This window comes from Microtus pennsylvanicus, chromosome 20, assembly GCF_037038515.1.
Source record: "Microtus pennsylvanicus isolate mMicPen1 chromosome 20, mMicPen1.hap1, whole genome shotgun sequence".
In the NCBI taxonomy this organism is placed as follows: domain Eukaryota; kingdom Metazoa; phylum Chordata; class Mammalia; order Rodentia; family Cricetidae; genus Microtus; species Microtus pennsylvanicus.
This window is the reverse complement of record NC_134598.1, coordinates 36,571,120-36,593,435: the sequence shown is the minus strand read 5'-3', so window position 1 is coordinate 36,593,435 and position 22,316 is coordinate 36,571,120. Positions and strand designations below refer to the sequence as shown.

The 22,316-nt window shown below is 46.7% G+C and overlaps 1 protein-coding gene across 2 annotated transcripts in view; it reads left to right on the top strand.

The window, feature by feature from the left end:
- Slc41a2 (solute carrier family 41 member 2) overlaps positions 1-22,316 on the top strand; it is a 75,028-nt gene that overhangs the window by 14,891 nt on the left and 37,821 nt on the right. For both annotated transcript variants that reach the window (XM_075954404.1, XM_075954403.1), the window contains exons 2-5: positions 8,854-9,580; positions 10,923-11,030; positions 17,661-17,732; positions 20,249-20,393. In XM_075954404.1, coding sequence (XP_075810519.1) covers positions 9,017-9,580; positions 10,923-11,030; positions 17,661-17,732; positions 20,249-20,393 — 889 coding nt within the window. In that variant the 5' untranslated portion in view covers positions 8,854-9,016. The remainder of the gene's footprint in view (positions 1-8,853; positions 9,581-10,922; positions 11,031-17,660; positions 17,733-20,248; positions 20,394-22,316) is intronic.

Sequence of the window (22,316 nt, the reverse complement as noted above, 5' to 3'; positions counted from 1 at the left end):
CTTCAGTAGCAAAACCTTGTATATGGTTTCTAAGTAAAGTTTACTGTGTGTTTGTATGAGGTTCTAAGTGTGTAATAGTCTCTGAAACTGCAAGTAATTAGTGAACTTTACATGTCAGTTGCAAGAGTGGTTTTTTGGAGGCAGTTTTACAGAATATATGTAAGATATATCCTTTGGTTGTTTAAAAAGCAGTTCTCCAACTGCAAAACAGTTCTGCAATTTAGCTTCTGTTCTATTACAAGCCTTGTTCCGGATAGTGTGTGAATCCTCATGATTGCTTGCTCATTTCTCTCTCTTTGGCCTTTTTAAGAGATGATTTGCCCATTTTTAATTTGTGTGCTTTGGTGTTTTGCCTGCGTGCTTGTCAGAGTGATGGTGTCTGATGCCCTGCGGCTGGTGACAGACAGCTGTGAGCTGCCGTGTGGGTGCTGAGAATTGAACCCGGCTCCTCTGGAAGAGCAGGCAGTGCTCTTAACTGCTGAGCCACCTCTCCAACCCTCTTCATTTTGAGACAGGGTCTCCCTGTGTCATCCCAGCTGTCCTGGAACTCACTTTGTAAATGATGCTGGTCTTGAACTCACAGAAATCTGTCTCTCCCGCCCTAGTGCGAGGGCTAAAGGCTGTTGTCCACTGCACCCTTAAAAACCCGCTTATATATAATTTAGATGATTCTTCACATTTGAGTTGGTTGTTTTGATGGGGCTAGATATAATCTAGCAGAGGGCGCTTGGTGGAGCTCTAGTCACTCAGTCCTTCTCATTCTGGACACAGATATATTTATCCTGTTGACATTTTCTTAGTAAATATGAGGTGGTTTAAGAGTTGATTGTGTTAGTTGATCTGTTGACTTCATTTATTTATTTTTGAGCTAGGGTTTTATAAGAAGCTTGAAGTTTAGGCTTGAAGTTTTAATCCTCCCCCTCCACCCAGTACCGGGATTTCAGGCCCACCTGTCACCACCCCTCCCATCCTTTAAGAGGGGGAGTTTGCTATTTTGCCCATGATGGCCTTGAACTCTGGTCTCTCTCCACCAGAGTAACAGACCACAGGTGCACATCCTCAGCTTTCAACATGCTTCGATGTATCCGTGCTCCAAGTTCTAAGTACATGTACTTTTTATATTTTTGGTTGTGAGCCTTGCGTTTAATGGCTAAGCCATCTTTTCTTTTTAAAAAGTCTCTGTGCGTGTGTGTGTGTGGGGGAAGAGAGACAGAGAGACAGAGAGACAGAGACAGACAGACAGAATGAGATTATGATCCTGAGAATCAAATTAGCTTCTCTGAGTCTCTGCATTTGAAAATTTCTATGAGATGTAGTAAAGATTTAGCACAAGAAGACTTTGCTGTTCCCACTGTTATTTCTTTGGGCTTCAACACAGTTTTTACAAAGGTTTAGCTGGCCTTCCAGCTATGCCGAGCTTGAGGGCTGCAGACTTTGATGCTGTTTGGCGATAGTCTGCCAGCATTGGCTGGCTGTTGAGTAGTGGCTGACTCAGTGCCTGAACCTCGTCAAGCTTCTGTCTGTGCAGTATCCAGAGTGCCAGAGTATTGTATGGTGGCCAGTTGCCCTTTCACTCCAAATTACCTAAGTCAAGCTTGTGAGTTCTTGGATGCAGTTTAGGTGGAAAGGGTGGAAAGGTTCCAGTTGACACTAACGAAGTCAAGATTTTTCTTAGATGCCAGCTCTGTGTACTGTAGTGGCATTTCAATTGTATTTTAATGAATAAAGTTCGCCTGGGGATTGAGAAAGTAAAACAGCCCCACTGGCCAGCTTTTTAGTGTGTGTGTGTGTGTGTGTGTGTGTGTGTGTGTGTGTGTGTGTGTGTGTTTGTGGGCACATGGGTACCCTGCGTGGGCATGTAAGTGCGGATGCCCATGGGGGCTGGAAGCTAGAGGCCATTGTGTTCTCCTGAAGCTGTTATTACAGGCGGTTTGAGCTGCTTGATGTGGGCGTTGAGCAGAACACAGTTTTTATTGCACTCTAGAGGTAAACTTATATAAAGTTTATATATAAACTTATTATAAAATCAGGCAGGACAGTGTTTGGGGGAATATTAATTCTTGTATTTCTGAGTACTTGTAAATCAGCTTAATAAAATAATGATAGGGTAAAGTATGTAAATTACTGTAGCTTTGTTTTTCACCTGTATTCATAGGGTAGCTGCTGACTCCGCCCCTCATTATTTACACTTTTGCCTGGGAAAAGATTTTTTCTTGAGATGCAACAGCAAAAGAAAGTAATATATCTGCCCCATTGCTGTACGTTTCTAACATGCCCCATCTGAGACAACAGGAAGAGCACATTTGGAATGGCGGAGAAAGCCTTCATGCCGCCATGATGTTTGTTTTCCTACAGTTCTGGGGATCAGACCAAAGACCTTGTGCATGGTAGGCAAGCGCTCTACCACTGAGCTACACTCCACCCATTTCTTAAGACATCTTGCTAAATTGCCCAACCTCAGTCTTGAACCATTAGTACTCTTGTGTTGTATGATGTTTTACTCTTTTTTTTAAATTTATTTATTACGTATACAGTGTTCTGCTTGCTGCATATTTTGCCCGCAGGCCAGAAGAGGGCACGAGATCTCATTGTGAGCCACCATGTGGTTGCTGGGAATTGATCTCAGGACCTCTGGAAGAACAGCCAGTGCTCTTAACCTCTGAGCCGTCTCTCCAGCCCTATGTTTTACTCTTTTGGCTTTTGAGGTACCCAGCTCCCAAATAAATCACACACGGAAGCTTATTCTTAGGAGTGCCCCGCCTTAGCTTGGCTTGTTTCTTGCCAGGTTTACTTAAGTTATCCTGTTTACCTTTTCCCTCTGGGTTTTTAATCTTTCTTATTTCTGTATTTCTTACTTTCCTTCTTACTCCATGGCTGATTGGGTGGCTGGTCCCTGATCTTCTCTGTCTCCTCCCTCCTCCTCTCTCCTTTTATCCTCTCTGCCTGCCAGCCCCTCCTAGACTTGTCCCTGTCTCATTATTGGTCGTTCAGCTTTTTATTAGGACCATCCGGTGTTTTAGACAAATAAGGAATCACGGCTTCACAGAGATAAACAAAGGCAGCATACACAAAAGTAATACACCTAAAAATAATTTTCCCAACACTCTTGCCTCACCTCGTTAGTGCCTTGGATTACAGGTGTGGACCACCATACCTGTTCACAGGAAGTTCAAGTTGCCTTCTGTCTCATAATTGCCAGTGGGAGACTAAATGGATACTTGTACTATTACAAGTTTAAAAAAAATTGTATCCAGGCATAGTGGCATATGTCTTTAATCCTAGCACTCAGGAGGCAGAGGGAATCAGATTTATCTTTGTGAGTTTGAGGCCAGCCTGGTCTACAGAGTGAATTCCAGAACAGCCAAGACACCCTGTCTTGAACCTCTCCCCCCAAAAAGTAAATATAAATTGGGCCCTCTGTGATAATGTTCACCTGTAATCCCAGTTTGGGAGGCAGAGGCAGGACAATTGTTGCAAGTTTAAAGTCAGCCTGGTCTATATGAAGAGTTCCAGGCCAGCCAGGGCTGTATAATGAGATACTGTTTGAAAAAGAAAAAACAAATAAAAATTATAAATAGTAAATATGATATAATGGCTATTTTTCTCTATCAGCTTTGCTTGGATTTGTAATCACCATGGAGACACATCTTGGGGTGTGGCTATGAAGACTTTTCCAGAAATGGTTTAACTGAAGAGAGAAGATAAACCCAGCACATGGGGCCAGACTTTTGTGGATTGGGTCAAATTTAGTGAAAAAGGAAATCAGGCTGAGCACTAACTAGCACAATGTCTGCTTCCTGGCTGTGGCTCCATGCGAGCACGCGCCTCAACTCCCGCCACTATAGTGCAAGCACGCGCCTCAACTCCCGCCACTGTAGTGCGAGCACGCGCCTCAACTCCCGCCACTGTAGTGCGAGCACGCGCCTCAACTCCCGCCACTGTAGTGCGAGCACGCGCCTCAACTCCCGCCACTGTAGTGCGAGCACGCACCTCAACTCCCGCCACTGTAGTGCGAGCACGCGCCTCAACTCCCGCCACTGTAGTGCGAGCACGCGCCTCAGTTCTCGCCACCATAGTGCGAGCACGCGCCTCAGTTCTCGCCACCATAGTGCGAGCACGCGCCACAACTCCCGCCACTATAGTGCGAGCACGCGCCTCAACTCCTGCCACCATAGTGCGAGCACGCGCCTCAACTCCTGCCACCATAGTGCGAGCACGCGCCTCAACTCCTGCCACCATAGTGCGAGCACGCGCCTCAGCTCCTGCCACCATAGTGCGAGCACGCGCCTCAACTCCCGCCACTGTAGTGCGAGCACGCGCCTCAGTTCTCGCCACCATAGTGCGAGCACGCGCCTCAGTTCTCGCCACCATAGTGCGAGCACGCGCCTCAACTCCCGCCACTATAGTGCGAGCACGCGCCTCAACTCCTGCCACCATAGTGCGAGCACGCGCCTCAACTCCTGCCACCATAGTGCGAGCACGCGCCTCAACTCCTGCCACCATAGTGCGAGCGCGCGCCTCAGCTCCTGCCACCGCCACCGCGTCGCCCAGACTGACAGACAAGCCCTTCTTCGCTTGAGCTGCTTCAGTCACATGTGTGGAGGACCATGCTAACTGTTTTTTGGTCACTGTAATGTTTGCTGTTCTCTCCTCCCTGTGCACAAACCCGGGGAGGGGGGGGGACTTTCTTGAAACGGCATGTTTTAGTAGGGTCTTTGAGGCAAAAGTTCTGGGTGTGGGGGGCCGTGTGGTAGAAAGTACAGAAGGAGGGAACTTGTAAAGGGGATTGGATTGCAGGAGTCTGGGAATACAGTTCACCTGATAGATTGCTTACCTAGCATGGACAAGGACCTGTGTTCGGTTCAGGAGAACACACAGGCACGCACGCGCGCGCGCACGCACACACACACACACACACACACACACACACACACACACACACACAGAGCGAGCGAGAGAGCGCGAGAGAGCTTAGAGTAGAATTTGGTTGTTCTAGGTCATCTAGAAAACCATTGCAGGAAGTCCAGTGGATAAGAATGATGAAATCAAAGGATTAAAAATGATGAATGGGCTGGGCTTGGTGGTGTACACCTTTAATCCCAGCATGAATACCAGGCAGATCTCTGCGAGTATTAGGATAGCCTGGTCTACGTAGTGAGTTCCTGGCTAGCTTGGGCTACACAGTGAAACTTTGTCTTGAGAAGAGGGAGAGGGGAAGGTTGAGTGAGGGACAGAAAAGTAGACGAAAAAGGAAGGAGGGAGAGAGAGAGAATGATTGATTGGTGTTATTTTGATTTGGGTCTTGAAAGGAAAGGGGGCAGCCAGGGCTCTTTGGGTGCTGCATAAAGGAAACTCCCCAAAACCAGTCCTTTAGACTCCACACAGTTAAGTACTTAGTGGTATTGTTAGAGGGCTAAGCAGGTAGTTGGTGTGCCATCAGGCAAGTTTAGTATGGCAGGACCCCTCTGAAAGCCAAGTTGATGAAGAGAAAATGGAAGGAACAGAATGCATTCCTGCGGAGTGGCCAGGACTGGCAGCCCAGGCCCCAAATACACGTCTTTTCCTTTTTGAAAAGAAACAGTGTTTACATTTGTCTATAATCTTACACAGGTACTAGACTTTTTCCATGAAACCTGCTAAATTAAAAAAGATCCCCATTTAACCATGTAGTTTCTAGTAAACAGGTTTTTTTTCTTTCTCTTTTATTTGGTGTTGGGGATTCGAGACAGGGTTTGTCTGTGTAACAGCCCTAGCTGTCCTGGAACTCGCTCTTGTAGACCAGGCTGGTCTCAAACTCACAGAGATCCTCCTGCCTCTGCCTCAGGAGTGCTAGGATTAAAGGCGTGCACCACCAGTTTCAGCTTTTTAAAAATTTGGCGTTAATGCTACAGTTCTCATGGAGCTTCCTGTAACCCTAACTGCTTGATGTTTTTAACTTTCAAAACCTTTTATTTATCGTCATCATCATCATCGTTGCTGTTGTTCCTATTGTTGTTGTTGCTTATGTTAGATCAGAGGACAGTTGTGGAGTTGATTCTCCCCTTTAACATCTATGTGGGTCCCGGGGGTTGACTTTAGTCTTCAGGGTTTGCAAGGCCGGGCCGTCACTGTCACCCTCAGCTACTGAGTCATCTGACTGCCCCAGGAAGTGCTAAATTTCAGAAGAAACTGTTCTGGGCTTTGAGATTCAGATCTTTAGGAAGTGTTATTTTGAAGCTCTTGACGTTTGACTGGAACCTTTAGTTTCTCAGTATGTGGGAGACGCTCTCCTAAAGGAAAGTAAGTAGGCATTTGGGGTCAGATCCCCTGAATCATTCCTCCTGGTGTGTGTGGCCGCTGCCTTTATTCCATCAGCCCCAGTGAATCATGGCTAGACCTGCTGTCAGCGGAGATGAAGATGTGTCATCCTGACGAGTGTCCCCGAAACCATGGCGACAGGTGGAGCTCATCATCCTCTCATAGGAAGGGAGCAATGTCCGGGTTTGTGGTAAGATCTGCCACAGCACCACTCATACTGGAGACTAAAGAGATTGGAGTTTCACCTTGTGAGTCTGAGCCTTTGTCCACACGCACGTATGCACGCTGCGTGTGTGCCTGGCATCCGAGGATCCTCTGGGGCTGGCATTCTAGGTGGTTGTGAGCAGCCCTGTTGGAACTGGGTTCTCTGCAAGAGCACCAAGTGCTGTCTGTTAACCATTGAGCCAGGTCTCTAGCCCCAAGCACCTTTGTAAGACCTGGGCATGATTCAGAGAACTGCAGTAAATGCTCGTTAAGACCGTGAAACTTAAGCTCCGTAAGCAGTACCTGTGAAGGACCCCGGGCTTTATACCATTCCTCACACAGAACCATTCATTCTCTTGTGACTGAGTTGAATCCTCTCACGGATCTATCCATTGCATTCCTCTCCCCCCTCCCCCTTCCACTCCCTCCCTTCCTCCCCTCCTCCCTCCTTCTATTCTTCCCTCCTTCCTTCCCTCCCTCTCTTCTTCCTTCCTTTTCCCTCCCTCCTTCCCTGCCTTCCTCTCTTTCTCCTTCACTTCCTCTCTCCCTCCCTCCCCCATCTTTTTTGTCATCTTGTCTTACACAGGGTCTCTTCAGGATATGTGCTTAGGGTGGGATTCTTCAGTCGTGGGGCTGTAGGGTGTGTGCTGTTTCTGTTTTAGTAGATCACACCATGCTGTCTTCCACTGCTACCACCATTTCTACTTTGGCTGGTAGAGTGTGCGTGTTCACTCTGTTTACACACTAGTTCACATTCATGCGTGGTCTCCAGGGTAGATCAGATTATCGAGTGTCTCAGAGCATCTCACACTTGATTGTGTATGCAAATCACCAGGGATATTAGCAAAAGTGCAGTTTCTGATTTCTGTCCCTCCCCCACTCCCTCAGCAGGGTTTCACTACCTATCCCCCAGCTGTCCTGGAGCTTACTCTGTAGACCAGCCTGGCCTCAAATTCAAGGAGATCTGCTGCCTTTGCCTCCAGAGTGCTGGGATTAGAGATGTGCGCCACCACACGGGGCTTCTCTCTACTTGAAGTCATCTGTATCTGTGCCTGGTTGTGCAGGCCCATGATCCCAGCTACTCTGGAGAAGGAGGCAGGAGGATTACAAGGTCTGCCCAGGCAACTGAGACTCTGCCTCAAAATGAAAAAGTAAAACCATGTGGGATGGAATCTCAGAGGGTGAGTGCTCACACAGCATGTACGAAGCCCTATGCTCAGCCCTCAGTGCCACAGAAATAAAAGCATTCAAATTGCCTGTAGTAGCTGAAATAGCATAAATGGCACACAGCCTAGTCACTCTTCTGTTGCTGTGAAGGACACCATGACCAAGGCAGCTCTATAAGAAAAGCACTTAATGACGGGCTTGCTCACATTCCAGAGGGTTAGTCTGTTATTATCAGGGCAGGGCAGCATGGCAGCCCTCAGGCAGGCGTGGTGCTGGAGCGGCTGATCTGCAGGCAGCAGGCAAAGAGACACACTGGCCTGACGTGGGCCTTTGAAATCTCAAAATTCATCCTACCGGTGACACACCTCCTCCAACAAGGCCAGTCCTACCCGCTGACAGCTCATCAGCTGGGGACTCAGCATCCAGATCTAGGCGCCTATACGGGCATGCTCATTCAGACAACCAGCGCATATATACTTTCTATGTCTTTCATATTGTTACGTTTAAGTGGCTAAGAGAATTTATTTATTTTGGTGCCGAAACTCGGAGACAAGCACAGTTTAATTCTGAGTCCTTGCCATAGCGACGGGAGCCATGGCTTCTCTTCTCTGGTTTGGATAGAAAGAGGTCTCGCTGTAGCCTAGACTGGTGTCTGTCTTTTGGTAATCCTCTGCTGTGGCCTGGCCTCCTCCGTGCTGTGACCGCGGGACTGTACCGCTGTGTCCCACAGAAGCCATCCTTCATTCCTCCACTGTAGAACTTCAGAGGCCGCCGAAGACCTCACACGGGCTTCTGTTACACGGAGCATAAAAAATAAAAACGCTTTTATCCAAGATAGCTTGCAAAACGTTTCTACATCTTGCTTGTTTTGTTTTTGATGCAGGATCTCATCCTGTAGTCCTGGCATACTTGGAACTCAGTGTGTAGACCAGGCTGGCTTTAACCTCACAGAGACCGCCCTGCCTCTGCCTCCTGAGTGCTGTGGTTAAAGGTGTGCACCACCACATCTGGCTTCTGCACTGTATTTTTTATTAAAAAAAAAAACCAAAAAAACAACAAAAAAAACCCACTTGTATGTCACAAAACCGATCTGCGTCCAACTCAGAGTATGGCTCCTGTGCGTGTATGAAAATCAGTATAAGTGTAGTTAATCTGAGTTTTTAAATTTTATTTTTTTCATTGCAGATTGAATCCGTCTCCAGAACTTCTGAATGTTTCTTACCAGTGGGAGCGTTCCCTGTACAGCAAAGCCAATGGCTTAACTTCGGGGAGCGCTGGGACAGCGTAGGCTCTGCTATGCTTGGTGGAACTTGAGTTTGGAGGACACAGGGCTTTCTGTGATGACAACATGACTCACAGCAAAGGAAGATCTGTCACCTGCAAGACAAGCGGCAGTCCCAACAGTGGAGGAGGTTTTGTCAATTGGACTTTAAGTCTAAACACCATTCAGTCTGACAAGTTTTTGAACTTACTTCTAAGCATGGTGCCAGTCATCTACCAGAAGAACCAGGACGACAGGCATAAGAAAGCCAATGGCCTTTGGCAGGACGGGCTGTCGGGCGGAGCACAGACCTTCAGCAAGAGGTCAGAGCCACATCTGGACTACCACGAGTTCTCGGAGCAGGCCTTCCACGGCGGCGGCGGTGGCGGCGGTGGGCATGCGCCAGCCAGCTGCAGCCCCAAGTACGACGACTATGCCAGCTATAGCTACTGCGACGGAAGGGAGGCTTCGGAAACCACCGCCATGCTGCAGGACGAAGATCTGTCCAGTGAGGGCGATGATGTTATTGTGGAAACAAACCGGAAGCTCCCGAAGGAGTCCAGCGGCGTCATGGCTCTGCAGATTCTCGTGCCGTTCTTGCTGGCCGGGTTTGGAACAGTTTCTGCCGGCATGGTTTTGGACATAGTACAGGTGAGTTTTCATCTTCAGTTTCGCACACTGTGTGTGTGCCCGCGCTCGTGTGTGCCAGAGGCCAACCGTGGGTGTCTTCCTGTGGCGGGGTCTCTCAGTTCTATCTGGAACTGATGGACTCAGCTGGCAGCCAGTGACGCTCTAAGGGTCCTGCCTGCCTCTGCCTCCTCAGCATCGGGGTCATATGCGTGCCACCGTGCTTGGCTCTCCAGGTTTTTAATTGATTGATTGATTTGTTACTTTGAAACAGGAATTTCCATATCATCCTGGCTCTTCTGGAACTCACTGTGTGGACCAGGCTGGCCTTGAACTCAAAGAGATCCAGCTGCCTTTGACTCTGCCTCCCAAGTGCTGGGGTTAAAGGCATGTGACATCACGTTCTTTTTTTAAAACATAGGTTCTGAGTATTGAATCTGGGTCCTTATGCTTACTCACCCAAACCCTTCCTCTCCTCCCTTCTCCCCTCCCCTTCTTTCTCTTTTCCTGTCCTCCTCCATTTTCCCCTCTTTCAATAGGGTCTCACTCTACACCTTTGAGCTTGCAGTCTTTCCTGCCTTAGCGCCTCCCCCGAGTGCTGGGATCACAGGTGTGCACACATCTGGCTTGACTTCACGTTTTCTCATTCAGATGCTTTGCATAGGATAACATCTTTGCAGTGCTGAGAGTGGACCATCACGGTGGCAGGAGCCTGAGCAGTATCCCCAGCAGTCAAGCATTATCTTAGATTTGACGTATTCCTTGCAAATAAAGTAACTCTTTTACAAACCCCAAAATAAGCCAAGTAAAAGAAAAGCCCAGTCAGCAAGCAGTCTTTTGAAATAGTTTATTTTAAAAGAAAATTTCCATATGCTCATTGAAATGTGTTCAAACAATGTAGCGCTAAAATAAGGACTAACTTCTGTTCCTCATCTCCACACCCAAACTGCTGCTCTTCTTTGTCTTTACCCTCCCTCCTTCACCTCCTCCAACTCTTCCACCTCTGCCCCTGCCTCCATTTGTGTGTGGTTCTGGAGATGGTGCCCACGGCCTCCTGTATGTCAGGCAGGTTCTCAGTCCCCCAGCTTATGTCCCCAGTCTGTTCCCAGTGCCCAAAACATTTTTTTTTTTTTGCGTTTGTATTATTGTGTTTAAGACAGGGAGGCAAAGCCAGGCAGGGTGGTGCACGCCCTAATCCCTGTACTCAGGAGCCCAGCCTGGTCTACTTATTGAGTTTTAGGCCAACCAGGGCACAGGGTGAGACCCTGTCTCAGTGACAGAAAAGGAGAAGCAACGTTGGAAGCAGAAGCCCGGGGTCTTTAGAGATGTCCTTGTTCTAAAGAGCGGCTGTTCCTCTTGTCCCCAGCACTGGGAGGTGTTCAGGAACGTGACAGAAGTGTTCATTCTAGTCCCTGCGCTGCTTGGCCTCAAAGGGAACCTGGAAATGACGTTGGCATCCCGACTATCCACCGCAGTAAGTTTTCCCCTGCGTCCCAGAGTGTGTGGCGCCTATTCCTCCCTTAGAAGAGTCTGTGTGACAGGCGGGTTGCTTTCCTCCATCTGGTGAGTTTCTGGACTTCGGAGTTGTGGGAAATAGTTTTGACTGACACGGTGCCCTGAAAATTCTTGGGGTTCTCTCATGTGGGAATGTAGACCTGCCTTCCCTTATCAGCAAATGCTTGCCTCCGTCGGTGCCAGGCCACACTGGCCGTGTTTATTAGTGTGCGATGCATTGTATGTGGGTGTGGTTGGTAGAGTTGAAATTAGAATCCTGTGTATTCTCTTCTCCAATCTGACCCATTAAAATATATACTGCTGACCTTTTCATATCAGTTGATCAACATTATATACTTTATTGGCTCTATTGTTTTTAAAGATAGGGTCTCAGATTTGCTCTGTAGACCAGTTTGGCCCTGAACTCACAAGAGATCCTCTTAGCTCTGCCTCCTAAGTGCTGGAATTAAAGGCGTGTGCCAACACACAGGGCTACATCTTTTTATAGTATATAACCCCACAATTTGATTTATCATCCACCGTTGAGTCTATAAACATAGGGACGGGGGGGGGGGGGGAATGGCTGAGACGCTGACAGCACTTTCTTGCGGGGACTAGGTTTCCGTTTCTACCGTAACTCCAGTTCCAGGAGATCCGATGCCCTCTTCTGGCCTCCAGGCACCAACCATGTGGTGTGCATACATGAGGCAAACACTTGGAAATAAAAAAGTATTTCTTTTTTAGATAAGTGTCACTCTGTAGCCCTGGCTGGCCTGGGATTCTTTATGTAGCCCAAACTGGTCTTAAACTCAGAGATCTTCCTGCCTCTGGCTCCCAAGAGCTGGGATTGAAGATATGCACCAGCATTCCTGGCTTGACAGTTAATATAAGTGAATGAGAGTGGACAAACATCTGAAGTTAGAAGCAAGGTAGAGCAGACCAAGGTGTTAAACTGCTTTATCTAGTGGTTCACTTAAAGCTCAGCTGAGACTGCCTGTTTGCCAAGCATGGCTTCACTTGGTACCTGAAGCGGGACGACCTGGACAAATCCCCGAAACAATGGGTCATTGCTCTTAGCAACCTGCTGACCGTCATTGTGTGCTTCTGTAAAATCTCGCTTGCTTGCCTGCCCTGCCTTGTGGTTTTAGTGTGTAAAATTGGGGGCCGGAGAGATGGCTCAGCTGTTAAAGGCTAGCTAGGCTCACAACCGAAAATACAAGAGATTACAGACTGGACCTGGGACCGGAGCCTTTCGGGAACTGTCCTGGCTTATTCCAGAGATTCCCCGTAGCAGATCATTTCAACTACCAACGGGGGAGGGGGGAATTAGTGCAGGTCATGTGGTGAAGGCTGACTTGGGAGGGCGGCTTCAGATCATGTCTGTGGAGATCACTGATCCCTACACGGAGCTCATCCTTCTGAGCAGGCGCTGTGTAAACTGGAAGCTAAACAAGAGCAGTGAGTCACACCAGGATCTGAGAGGAGGAGACCATTCTGCAAATGTCATTTAATCAGATCGATAATGGTTCCTTTTATTAAAAAATTTATGTATATGAATATTTTGCTTGACTGTATACGTGTGTGCCTAGTGCCCCCAGAGGCCTGAAGAGGGCCTCAGATTCCTTGGAACTGCAGTTGTAAATGATTGTGAGCAGTCGCATGGGTGCTGGGAATTTAACTGCTTTCTCTGCGAGCGCAGCAAGTGCTCTCAACTGCTGAGACATCCCTCCAGTCCCGATATCACCTCTCCATACGACGCATTCTAATTAGGGATTTGCTGTTGTTTTGATTTGTTTTTCAGACAGGGTCTCTACTGCCTGACTGTCCTAGAACTCACTATGTAGAACTTGGAGAGATAGGCCTGCTTCTGGCCCCCGATTGCTGGGAGCAAAGGCTCTTGTCACCACCGCCTGGCAATTATTTTTCTCTTAAGATCTGAAAGTTCAACCTAACATTTAGAATTCATGATTTTCCTCTGGCGAGGCCACACCTCCTAATCTTCTAACCTTTTCAAATAGTGCCATTCCCTGGTGACTACGCATTCAAGTATGAGTCTAAAAGCAAGACAAAAGAAACAAACAAACAGCAACAACAAAACCCCAGAGAGGCAGAGCTAGGCGTGGGGGTGGGTGGCTGCAAGCACTTAGGAGGCTGAAGCAGAAAGGACACGGATTTAAAGGTAGCCGGTGGCACATGACAAGTTCTAGTCCAGCTTGGGTGGCATCATCAGATCCTGTCTCATGGTAACTTCCAGTCATGGTGGCACATGCCTTTAATACCAGCCCTTGGGCGACAGCTGCAGGTGGATTTTATGAGTTCAAAGCTAGCCTGGTCTACATAAATGTTCCAGGACAGCCATAGTGAGACCCTATCTCAAAAAAAGGAAGAAAAGAAGGAAAACCAGCCAACCTCTCCACACACCTCCTCACCACAATGATGACAGAAAACCAATATGTAAGAGGAACTGTACATTTATTTAAAAGGATTACTTGGACAGAAAGTCCTTAATCTTGTACTCTGTAAAACAGTGCTGGCATCGTAGAACTTGCTAATAGCCAGTCGCTGTTTGCAGAGATAGCAATTATTTTTCTGGAAACTTCTGGAATAAAAAGTGTGCTTGGAAGAGGAGGAAAGAAGTGTGCTTCTTTCACAGTGTGAGATGATTAAAGTCTGTTATTCCAGTTTTGAAAAGATTCTGACCTGGTACTGATACATGAGTATAAATTCTCTTACTCTGTGTTTGTATTTTCAAACCCAAGGTTTAAGGATCCGTTCTTTTCTCAAGTCATGATATGATATAATAAATACATTTAAAACTCTTAAGGTCAAAAAAAAAATAAGTTACAGGGGCTGGGAAGATAGCCCAGCAGACAGAGTGGCTGCCTTGCAAGTGTGGGGATCTGTTGTGGGCCAGAACCTGATGCTTACAAAAGCCAGAGGTGGCGCTACATGGTTGTCATCCCAGTACTGGGGAGGCAGAGACAGGTGCAGGCCTGTGAGACAGCTGGGCTGGAAAACTAAGGGGAGGACCCCTGGGGTGCCCTCTGCATGAGCTTGTATGCACAATACAGATGTGCACCCGCACACACAAAAATCATGCATACACCGCACAACACTATTTTTAAAAACAATCGAATAATGAAATTCTGATAAATGGTTAAATTTTAAATTTACTACTTATTCATTACTCCAGTACCTTATTATTTAATCGTGACCTTGACTGACATGCTGAATTTCGGTGCAGCTGCTTGATCACCTGGCACCCAGCTGGAATGTGTGTTTGTTGTATCCCCAGCCTTTGCTTTTAAGAAGGAAAAGCAAAAAGCATATGTGGGTTGTTTTTATTTTTAACTGTGGTTTTGAGGAAGACCATGAGGATTGCCTAGACTTGAGTCCAGGAGGCATCTTCCAGGAGAAAATGAGGGAGAGGTCTTGGAAGCGTTGGAGGAGGAAGACTGTGTTACTGGAAGGGAGCAGAGAGGCGGCTCCTGTTTCACTTGAGCAAAGCGGACTTTGTTCTGATAAATACGGCTATGACCACAGGCATTGAAGCAACTTGGTCCCTTTGCCAGGAGTGACGTTTTGGTTCAGTTACCTCAGAGAAATTGATCGAGAAGTATTTGTTGTTCTTGAGCTTTGTCCAGCATTGTTTAGACTCATAATGGATTAGCTGTGCTGTTCTGTTTTAAATAGGCCCTGCTGTAGGGAATCCAGTTAAAAAAAGAATATATTTTAAATAAGATTTTCTGTCTTTAATCCACATGTTAATATTGTCTCATAAAGGTGAATCTAGTCTCTTTGCGGGGTGGGTATCAAGGCAGTGTGCTGGCTAGTTTTATGTCAATTTGACATAAGCTAGAGTTATCTGAAAGAAGGGAACCTCTGTATGTGTGTGTGAGTGTCTGTGTGGAGGCGTGCCGTGTGTATGTGGCATGTGTGTGTATGTATCTGTGTGTCTGTGTGGAGGCATGCCGAGTGTATGTGGGTGTCCTTGGAAGCCAGAAGAGTGTGTCTTATTTGCCTGATGTGCGTGCTGGGAACTGAACTCTGATCTTCTATATCATGTGCTCCTAACTGCTGAGCCATCATCTCTCAGCCCAAGGTGGGTTCCTTGTCTCTCTCTCTCTCTTTCTTTCCTTCTTTCTTTCTTTTTTCTTTTCTTTTCATTTCTTTTCTTTTCTTCTCTTTTCTTTTCTTTTTGAAACAGGTTTTCTCTGTGTAGGACTGGCTGTCCTGCAATTCTCTCTGTAAACCAATCAATGCTTGAACTCAAGAGATCTGCCTCGGCCTCCCAAGTGCTAGGATTAAAGGCACGTGCCACCGCCACAGCCAGGCTAAGTGGGTGTTTCTTAAAATAGGGTCTTTTAATGTCAGCACCAGCAGCCTGTTAGAAACATAAATTTTGGGCCATTCCACAACCACTGAACCAATATAAACTAGTAATTTGTTTTAAAATAGACACTCTAGGGGGCTGGAGAGATGGCCCAGAGTTTAAGAGCACTGATTGTTCTTCCAGAGGTCCTGAGTTCAATTCCCAGCAACCACATGGTGGCTAACAACTATCTGCGATGAGATCTGCTGCCCTCTTCTGGTGTGCAGATGTACATGCAGACAGAATACTGTATACAAAATAAATAACTAAATCTTTTTAAAAAATAGACTCTCTGGGGACTGGAGAGATGGAACAGCTCTCACAAGCATTTGCTGTTCTTGCAGAGGACCTGAGTTAGATTCCCAGGGCCCTCATGGTGCTTTACAATTATATGGAACTTCAATTTCAGGGGAATATGACACCCTCCTCTGACTTCTTTGAGGGCTCATCTATGTGTGGACAGCAAAACCTTCACACATATAAAATAAATCTAACAAGTAAACTCCCCAGAGGTTTGTACGATGTACCGTTAAGGTCTGAGAAGCCTTGTATTAAACGACACTGGAGTCCCTAGGGTTGGGGCCAGGTGAGAGAGGGGAAATCCTAGAAGACAAGGTTGGGGAACTAGCTGTCCAGGGCCAGCCGACAGAAGGTCTTGTGGCCTGCTGTAAGGACTTTGGCTACACTGTAAGTTGGGGCCCACTGGGAGGAGTAATGTGACCTAACAGGTGCTGAGAGAGGGGAAGTTAGTCTTTCCCAGGGAGGAGGCTCCTAACTGGTTATTCAGTACCACGTTGTCAGCCCTAGAAACACAGGCTTCCAGGCAACACTGAAGGGATTTAGGGAGCTGTGTTTCCGTGTTTGTTTATTGAGCCTTGTGTGCGCTGTGTCGCCTTTACTCACCCTTGTGCAGATTTTTAAAAAGCTTTAAAAATTTATTTATTTAGTGTATTGTTTGAGTGTAAGCATGCGCATACTGTGTGTGGGGGGGGGTTTGGGGGTGTGGGTATGTGTGTGAGGGGGGGTGGTGAGGACAGCTTGCAGGAGTCGTCCCCCCTCCTCTTGTCTTCCACCGTGTGGCTTCTAGGAACTAGGCTTTGCCTGCCGTGTTGGACAGCGAGCGCCTTCACTGCTGAGCCATCCCACTGGCTCCAGATGTTTTTATAACATTTGAAAATCTTCCACGGCAGATGATGGATAATTAAAACCTAACTCAGTGTGATGTATTTACAAGTGTGTGTTTATGTATTGCTAATCATTTTTCCATTGCTTTCCAAACTACTACATGACAAAACTTGGAAAATTTGGATGTATATATTCTTTTAAATCCTGAGTAGTTGAGAAAATTGTCTAGATTACACAGCAGTAGACTATGTGAAGACTAGCCTTATTTAGGACAGTGTTCTTCCATTTGCCAGAAAAAAATATATATGTGGAGGTATACCATCACAATCTATGAACTGAATGCTAATAGTTATTGCTAATATTGTCATGATTCAAATATAGATTATGTACACTTGAACGATTTGTTTATATCCTCTTCTTTGGCAAGTGACTCTTTGAATTATATTTGTTTTGTGTTATGGAATTATGCACAAACAGCTCAAAATTATAGCATTATTTCTATTGGGCCTCAATTCAAATTTGGCCTGGGAGGATGATAATTGATGTAGTCATAACATCTGCCAGTAGATGGGTGACTGTAACTTGTTGTCTGAAACAGTTGTCCCATCTTGGCCAAGCCAGATAGCATGTTGGTGTAAGTTTGGAATTGTTCTGAACACAGGCTGTACACAGTAGATTTTTTTTGTTTTGTTTTATTTTGTTTTTTGACTTGACAAGACAAGGTTTTGCTGTAGCTTTGGGGCCTGTCCTGAAACTAGCTCTTTAGCTCTTGTAGACCCAGCAGGTCTCAAACTCACAGAGATCCGCCTGCCTCTGTTTCCTGAATGCTGGGATTAAAGGCGTGTGCCACCACCACCTGGCCTTGTTTTTGTTTTTTGAGACAGGGTTTCTCTGTGTAGCCCTGGCTGTCCTGGAACTCACTCTGTAGACTGGACTGACTTCAAACTCACTGAGATCCTCCATCTTCTTTCTCATGAGTACTGGGATCAAAACCATGTGCCATCAGCTCCTGGCACACACAGTAGGTTTGCTAAAGGTGTGTTTGTGCTTAAAGATTCGGGTTTAGCTTAAATAGAACCAATAACAGAGCGATGCTGATATTCCCCTCACCAGGTAAACGTTGGGAAGATGGACTCGCCCATTGAGAAGTGGAATCTGATCATTGGCAACCTGGCTTTAAAGCAGGTATGTGGCACATTTATTTATAGATCTTGGGGGTGAAATTCACTGTTTGTTTCATGATGCAAGAAAGCAATAACTTAGTACCCCTAAAGGTGATGGAATCAGTTGATGCCCATGGCCTTTGAAAGTCCTCTATTTCTAGAAACTGGTCAACTTCTTCTAAGTTGTAAAAAAGTTTACAAGTACACCATAGCTGTAGTAGAAATATTTATATAAATATTTTAAGAATTCATTGTTTAAGTACTGTCTTAGTTACTGTCCTAATTGCTATGAAGAGGCACCATGACCACAGCAACTCTTATAAAGTAAGCATTTAACTGGGGCTGCTTACAGTTTTAGAAGGTCAGTCCATGATCATCGTGGCTGGAGGCAGCCAGGGATGGCACTTTAGCAGTAGCTCAGAACTGTGCATCCTGATCCAAAGGCAGAGACAGAGACTGGAACAGGCAAGGGCTTCTGAAACCTCAGCGTCCTTTCCCAGCTGACTCCCATCTCTAGCCCCGTCTTTATTATTTTCGAGACAGACTTCTGGTGTTGCTGAGGCTGGCCCTAAACTCGGAATCCTCCCGCTTCAGTTTCTGAGGCGTGCCATCGTGCCCTGGTCTTTGTGTTCCGTTTGTATTGGTTTTAGTTTTTTGTTTTTGTGAGACAACGTCTCTCTGTTTCTCAGTCTGATCTCAAACTTCCGGGTCTACAGGACACAGCATCTGCCTTCTCCAGGATTTCTAAGCATATTAGTTGCTTAATTATACTGAGCTTTTTTCTGGATATTGCGGTCACCCAGTTGTTTATGTTGATTTTCCCTAGTTAATGTTGCCATTGTTAATATTAGGAAATCCATTCCCTTACCAGTAACATATGGAATGAACCAGGAATTATAGAGCTATAGCTCTTGGTACTCTAAGGTGTGTCTTCTATAAGAGAAGTCCTAACTCTTCAGTAATGACTCCAGCTCCCACGAGTAACTCTTTAGCTCCTGTGAGCAGCCGGAGGATATACTAGTTTTAATGTTAGCTCAGCTAGGCTTTAAGAGTGAGCACATGGTTGTGGAATGTAATTTCCTGCATTGTCTTTCAAGGATAAAAGAGTTCCTGAGATTGAGGCCTTTTCATGTCTGTGCAGTTGCCTCTAAGGTTGTAGGACTGGAACAAGAAAATCTGAGCCCTGCCCTCGCCGCTAACGTAAACCAGCTGTAGAGCCCTCGCCGATTTACATAACTGTTCCGGGCTTCAGTCTGTTTCGTCAGTGCTAGTATTTTGTTAGAAACGTCTAAGAACCTTTCAGCGTGACCATGTAGGAACCCAGGCAGGGTGGTAAAAACACTGGCAAATGGCTAGGGAGGGATGTCAGTCAGTGGCAGACTACCTGCCTAACATGCAAGAAGTTTGTCCTCCCCAGTAACAACAAGACAAAACCAAGACCTTCCAAATATTTATAAATCAATAGAGTGCTATAACAAATCAAGAAACTGAGAATCGTTGATTTAAACACTGAACACTTTGAAGCCGTGACTGCCATGAGTGGTCTGTGCAAGTCACCGTAACTGTCCCCACCTCGGCCTGAGGCACACTGTCCTCCCGTCATCTCTACCCTCCCTCGCCATCCTCTATCCTGAAACTGTTGGTTAGGATGGTTGCCAGAGGTCGCCAGGAATTCGCCAATCCTAGTTGTCAAAATTCAATGCCTCTTTGGCTTCCTCCTCCAAGGATACGTGATAAATGGGGGACTTGGGCAGAGCCATCATGATACCACAGGTGATCACCGGTGAGGTGGTGGTTGTTGGGACTGGTTGCCACAGACAGAAGGAAGAGGAGAAGATGGTGGCTGTGGGTTGGGTTTGGGGAAGGGCTATTTTCTCCCTGAGCTCCACCAGCATTGCTTGTTAAGGAGAAGATGAACGTGGCGGGAGGTGCTGGTTAAGGGCAGACTGGAGGGCCTGGAGATGGCTCAGCAGTGAAGCGCTCATGCCGTTCTTCCAGAGAACTGGAGTGTGGGTCCCGGCACCCACATAGGGTGGCTCACAGCCATCTCTAACGTCAGCTCCAGGGGTTCTTTCAGCATCTGTGAGTTTGAGGTCAGTCTGGTCTACAAAGTGAGTTCCAGGGCCACATTGTGAAACTGTCTCAACAACCACAACACAAACAAAAGCAGTGTGGTCCTGAAGGCCACACGTGTTGACGCAGGTCAGGGCAATTTGAAAGCCCACTGTCTGAAGTGGTCTGAAGTGGAATTTACGCCCTGGCAATGCTGCAGCAGGCACAGGCAGCCCGTGTATGGCGGTTCTGTTGAACTTGTCCACATTAGGTTTCATGGTCTGAGTTGATGAAGCCGACTGACCAGGTCTCTTCCTTAAGAGGGCACCGGATATTAAAACTAAAATCCAGTAGCCTCTTTAAAATGAAGGTGGTTCAGTTGCCATACACAGCACTTCTTCGGACTGTTTTGTATGCAGCGATTGACTAATGAAAATTTAACGTTTTAAAAATTACCCACCTGGATTTTACAAAAACCGCCTGTAGGTCCAGGCCACAGTGGTTGGATTCTTAGCAGCCGTGGCAGCGATCGTTCTGGGCTGGATTCCAGAAGGGAAGTATTACCTCAGCCATTCCATACTTCTGTGCTCCAGCAGCGTGGCCACCGCCTTCATTGCGTCTCTTCTGCAGGGTGAGTGCAGCTCCAAATGTCCGCTTGGCAGCTTTTGTCTTTTAATAAAAGGATCGACTTCCCAGGATACTGACTTTTTCTTTCAAATTCTATTTCTTTCACATCCTGTGTGCAGCCTCCCCGCATCATACTCCTCTCCTGTCCCTCTCCCCCATACCCCCAACCCCAACCCCCAATCCCCTCCTTTTCTATCTCCATCCAGGAAAGGGCAGGTCTCCTATGGATATCAACAATACATGGCATATCAGGTTGTGGTAGGACTAAGTACCTCCCAGGTATGAAGGCTGGGCAAGGCGACCCAGTATGAGAAGTAGGGTCACAAAGCCAGTAAAAGCCCATGTTCCATAAGAGGACCAAGCTACACAACTGTCACATATAAGCAGAGTGCATAGGTCAGTCCCATGTGGTCTTCCCGGTTGTCGGCTCACTACGAAGCCCTCTGAGCCCTGGTTAGCTGATTGTGTGAGCCTTCCCTTGGAGTCCTTGACCCCTCTCTGGCTCCTATGCTCCTCTCTCCTCCTCCTCCTCCTCTTCTGCAGGATTCCCAAACTCAGCCTGATGTTTGGCTGTGGGTCTCTACGTCCGCCTCCAGGATGGTGACTGTTAAATATTTGTTCATGATGAAAATGACAGAAAATATCCACATAAGCTTTAAATAATCTTAGTTCAGATGTATTTTTATGTTACTACTTATTTATATCTATTTATTTATTTGGTTTTTCAAGACAGGGTTTCTTTGTGTAGCCCTGGCTCTGTAGACTAGGCTGGTCTCGAACTCGCTGAGATCCACTTGCCTCTGCCTCCCTAGTGTTGGGATTAAAGCCGTGTGCCACCACCACCCTATTTATTTAAATATTTATAAACACTGTAGAAAGCAGGCTTTTTGAGGTTGTTCCCTTTGCCACAGACACCCTGGCTCAGTTTTCAGTCAGGCAGTCCAGTGTTCCCGTTTTCCCTAAGACTTAAGAAAGGCCTTCCTGGAAACCACACAGGGGACTTTCCGGCCTGTCGCAAGAATTCCAGAAATTCTGTTTCAAAAGCAATCCCTCATCTAAATTCTTGGTGGAGAGTACTTCCTGCACTCCCAGAGGACCCGAGTTCGGTTCCCAGGAACCCCCTGAGGCAGCTCACAATTCCCTGTGACTACAGCCCAGGGTGAACCCAACAGCAGTGCCCGTGGGGGCAGCTGTGCTCACCCCTGTGTGTCCTCTCTCACCAGCGCACAAGTATAAACTAAGAAAAACCAACCCAACAAAAACCCCAAAGTTTAAGTTTCTGTGACAATATAAATATAACCTTGTGCTGATGCTTACTGTAGCATATTTTTGACTATATGTTAAAAAACAGAAGTTAAAAAACTTAACTGAGCTGAGTGCTAATGGTGCACACCTTTGAATCCAGCACTCGGGAAGCAGAGACAGGCAGTGAGTTTGAGGCCAGCCTGGTCGACAGAATGAATTCCAGGACAACCAGGGCCATACAGGGAAATTCTGCCTCAATAGTCCCCCCCCCCCAATAAAAAATAACCTTAGAATTTGCAGGATTATCTTCTTTATATTTATTGATATGAGCACTATACTAGGCACCTCGTACGTTGTAGAATGTCGTCACTGAAGTTCAGCTGGTCTCTCTGTGTAGCCCTGGAACACTCTTTGTAGACGAGGATGGCTTCAAACTCACAGAGATCCCCGCCTTTGCCTCCCAGATGCTGTTTGTGATCAAAGGCATGAACCATCACGTCCAGATAACTCTCACTGCTGGCTTGTTTGATTTATTGATTTAGTTTGGTTTTTTTAAGACAGGGTTTCTCTGTGTAGCCCTGGATGCCCTAGAACACACTCTGTAGACCAGGCTGGCCTTGAACTCAGGGATCCGCCTGCCTCTGCCTCCTGAGTGCTGGCAGTAAAGGTGTGAGTCACCACT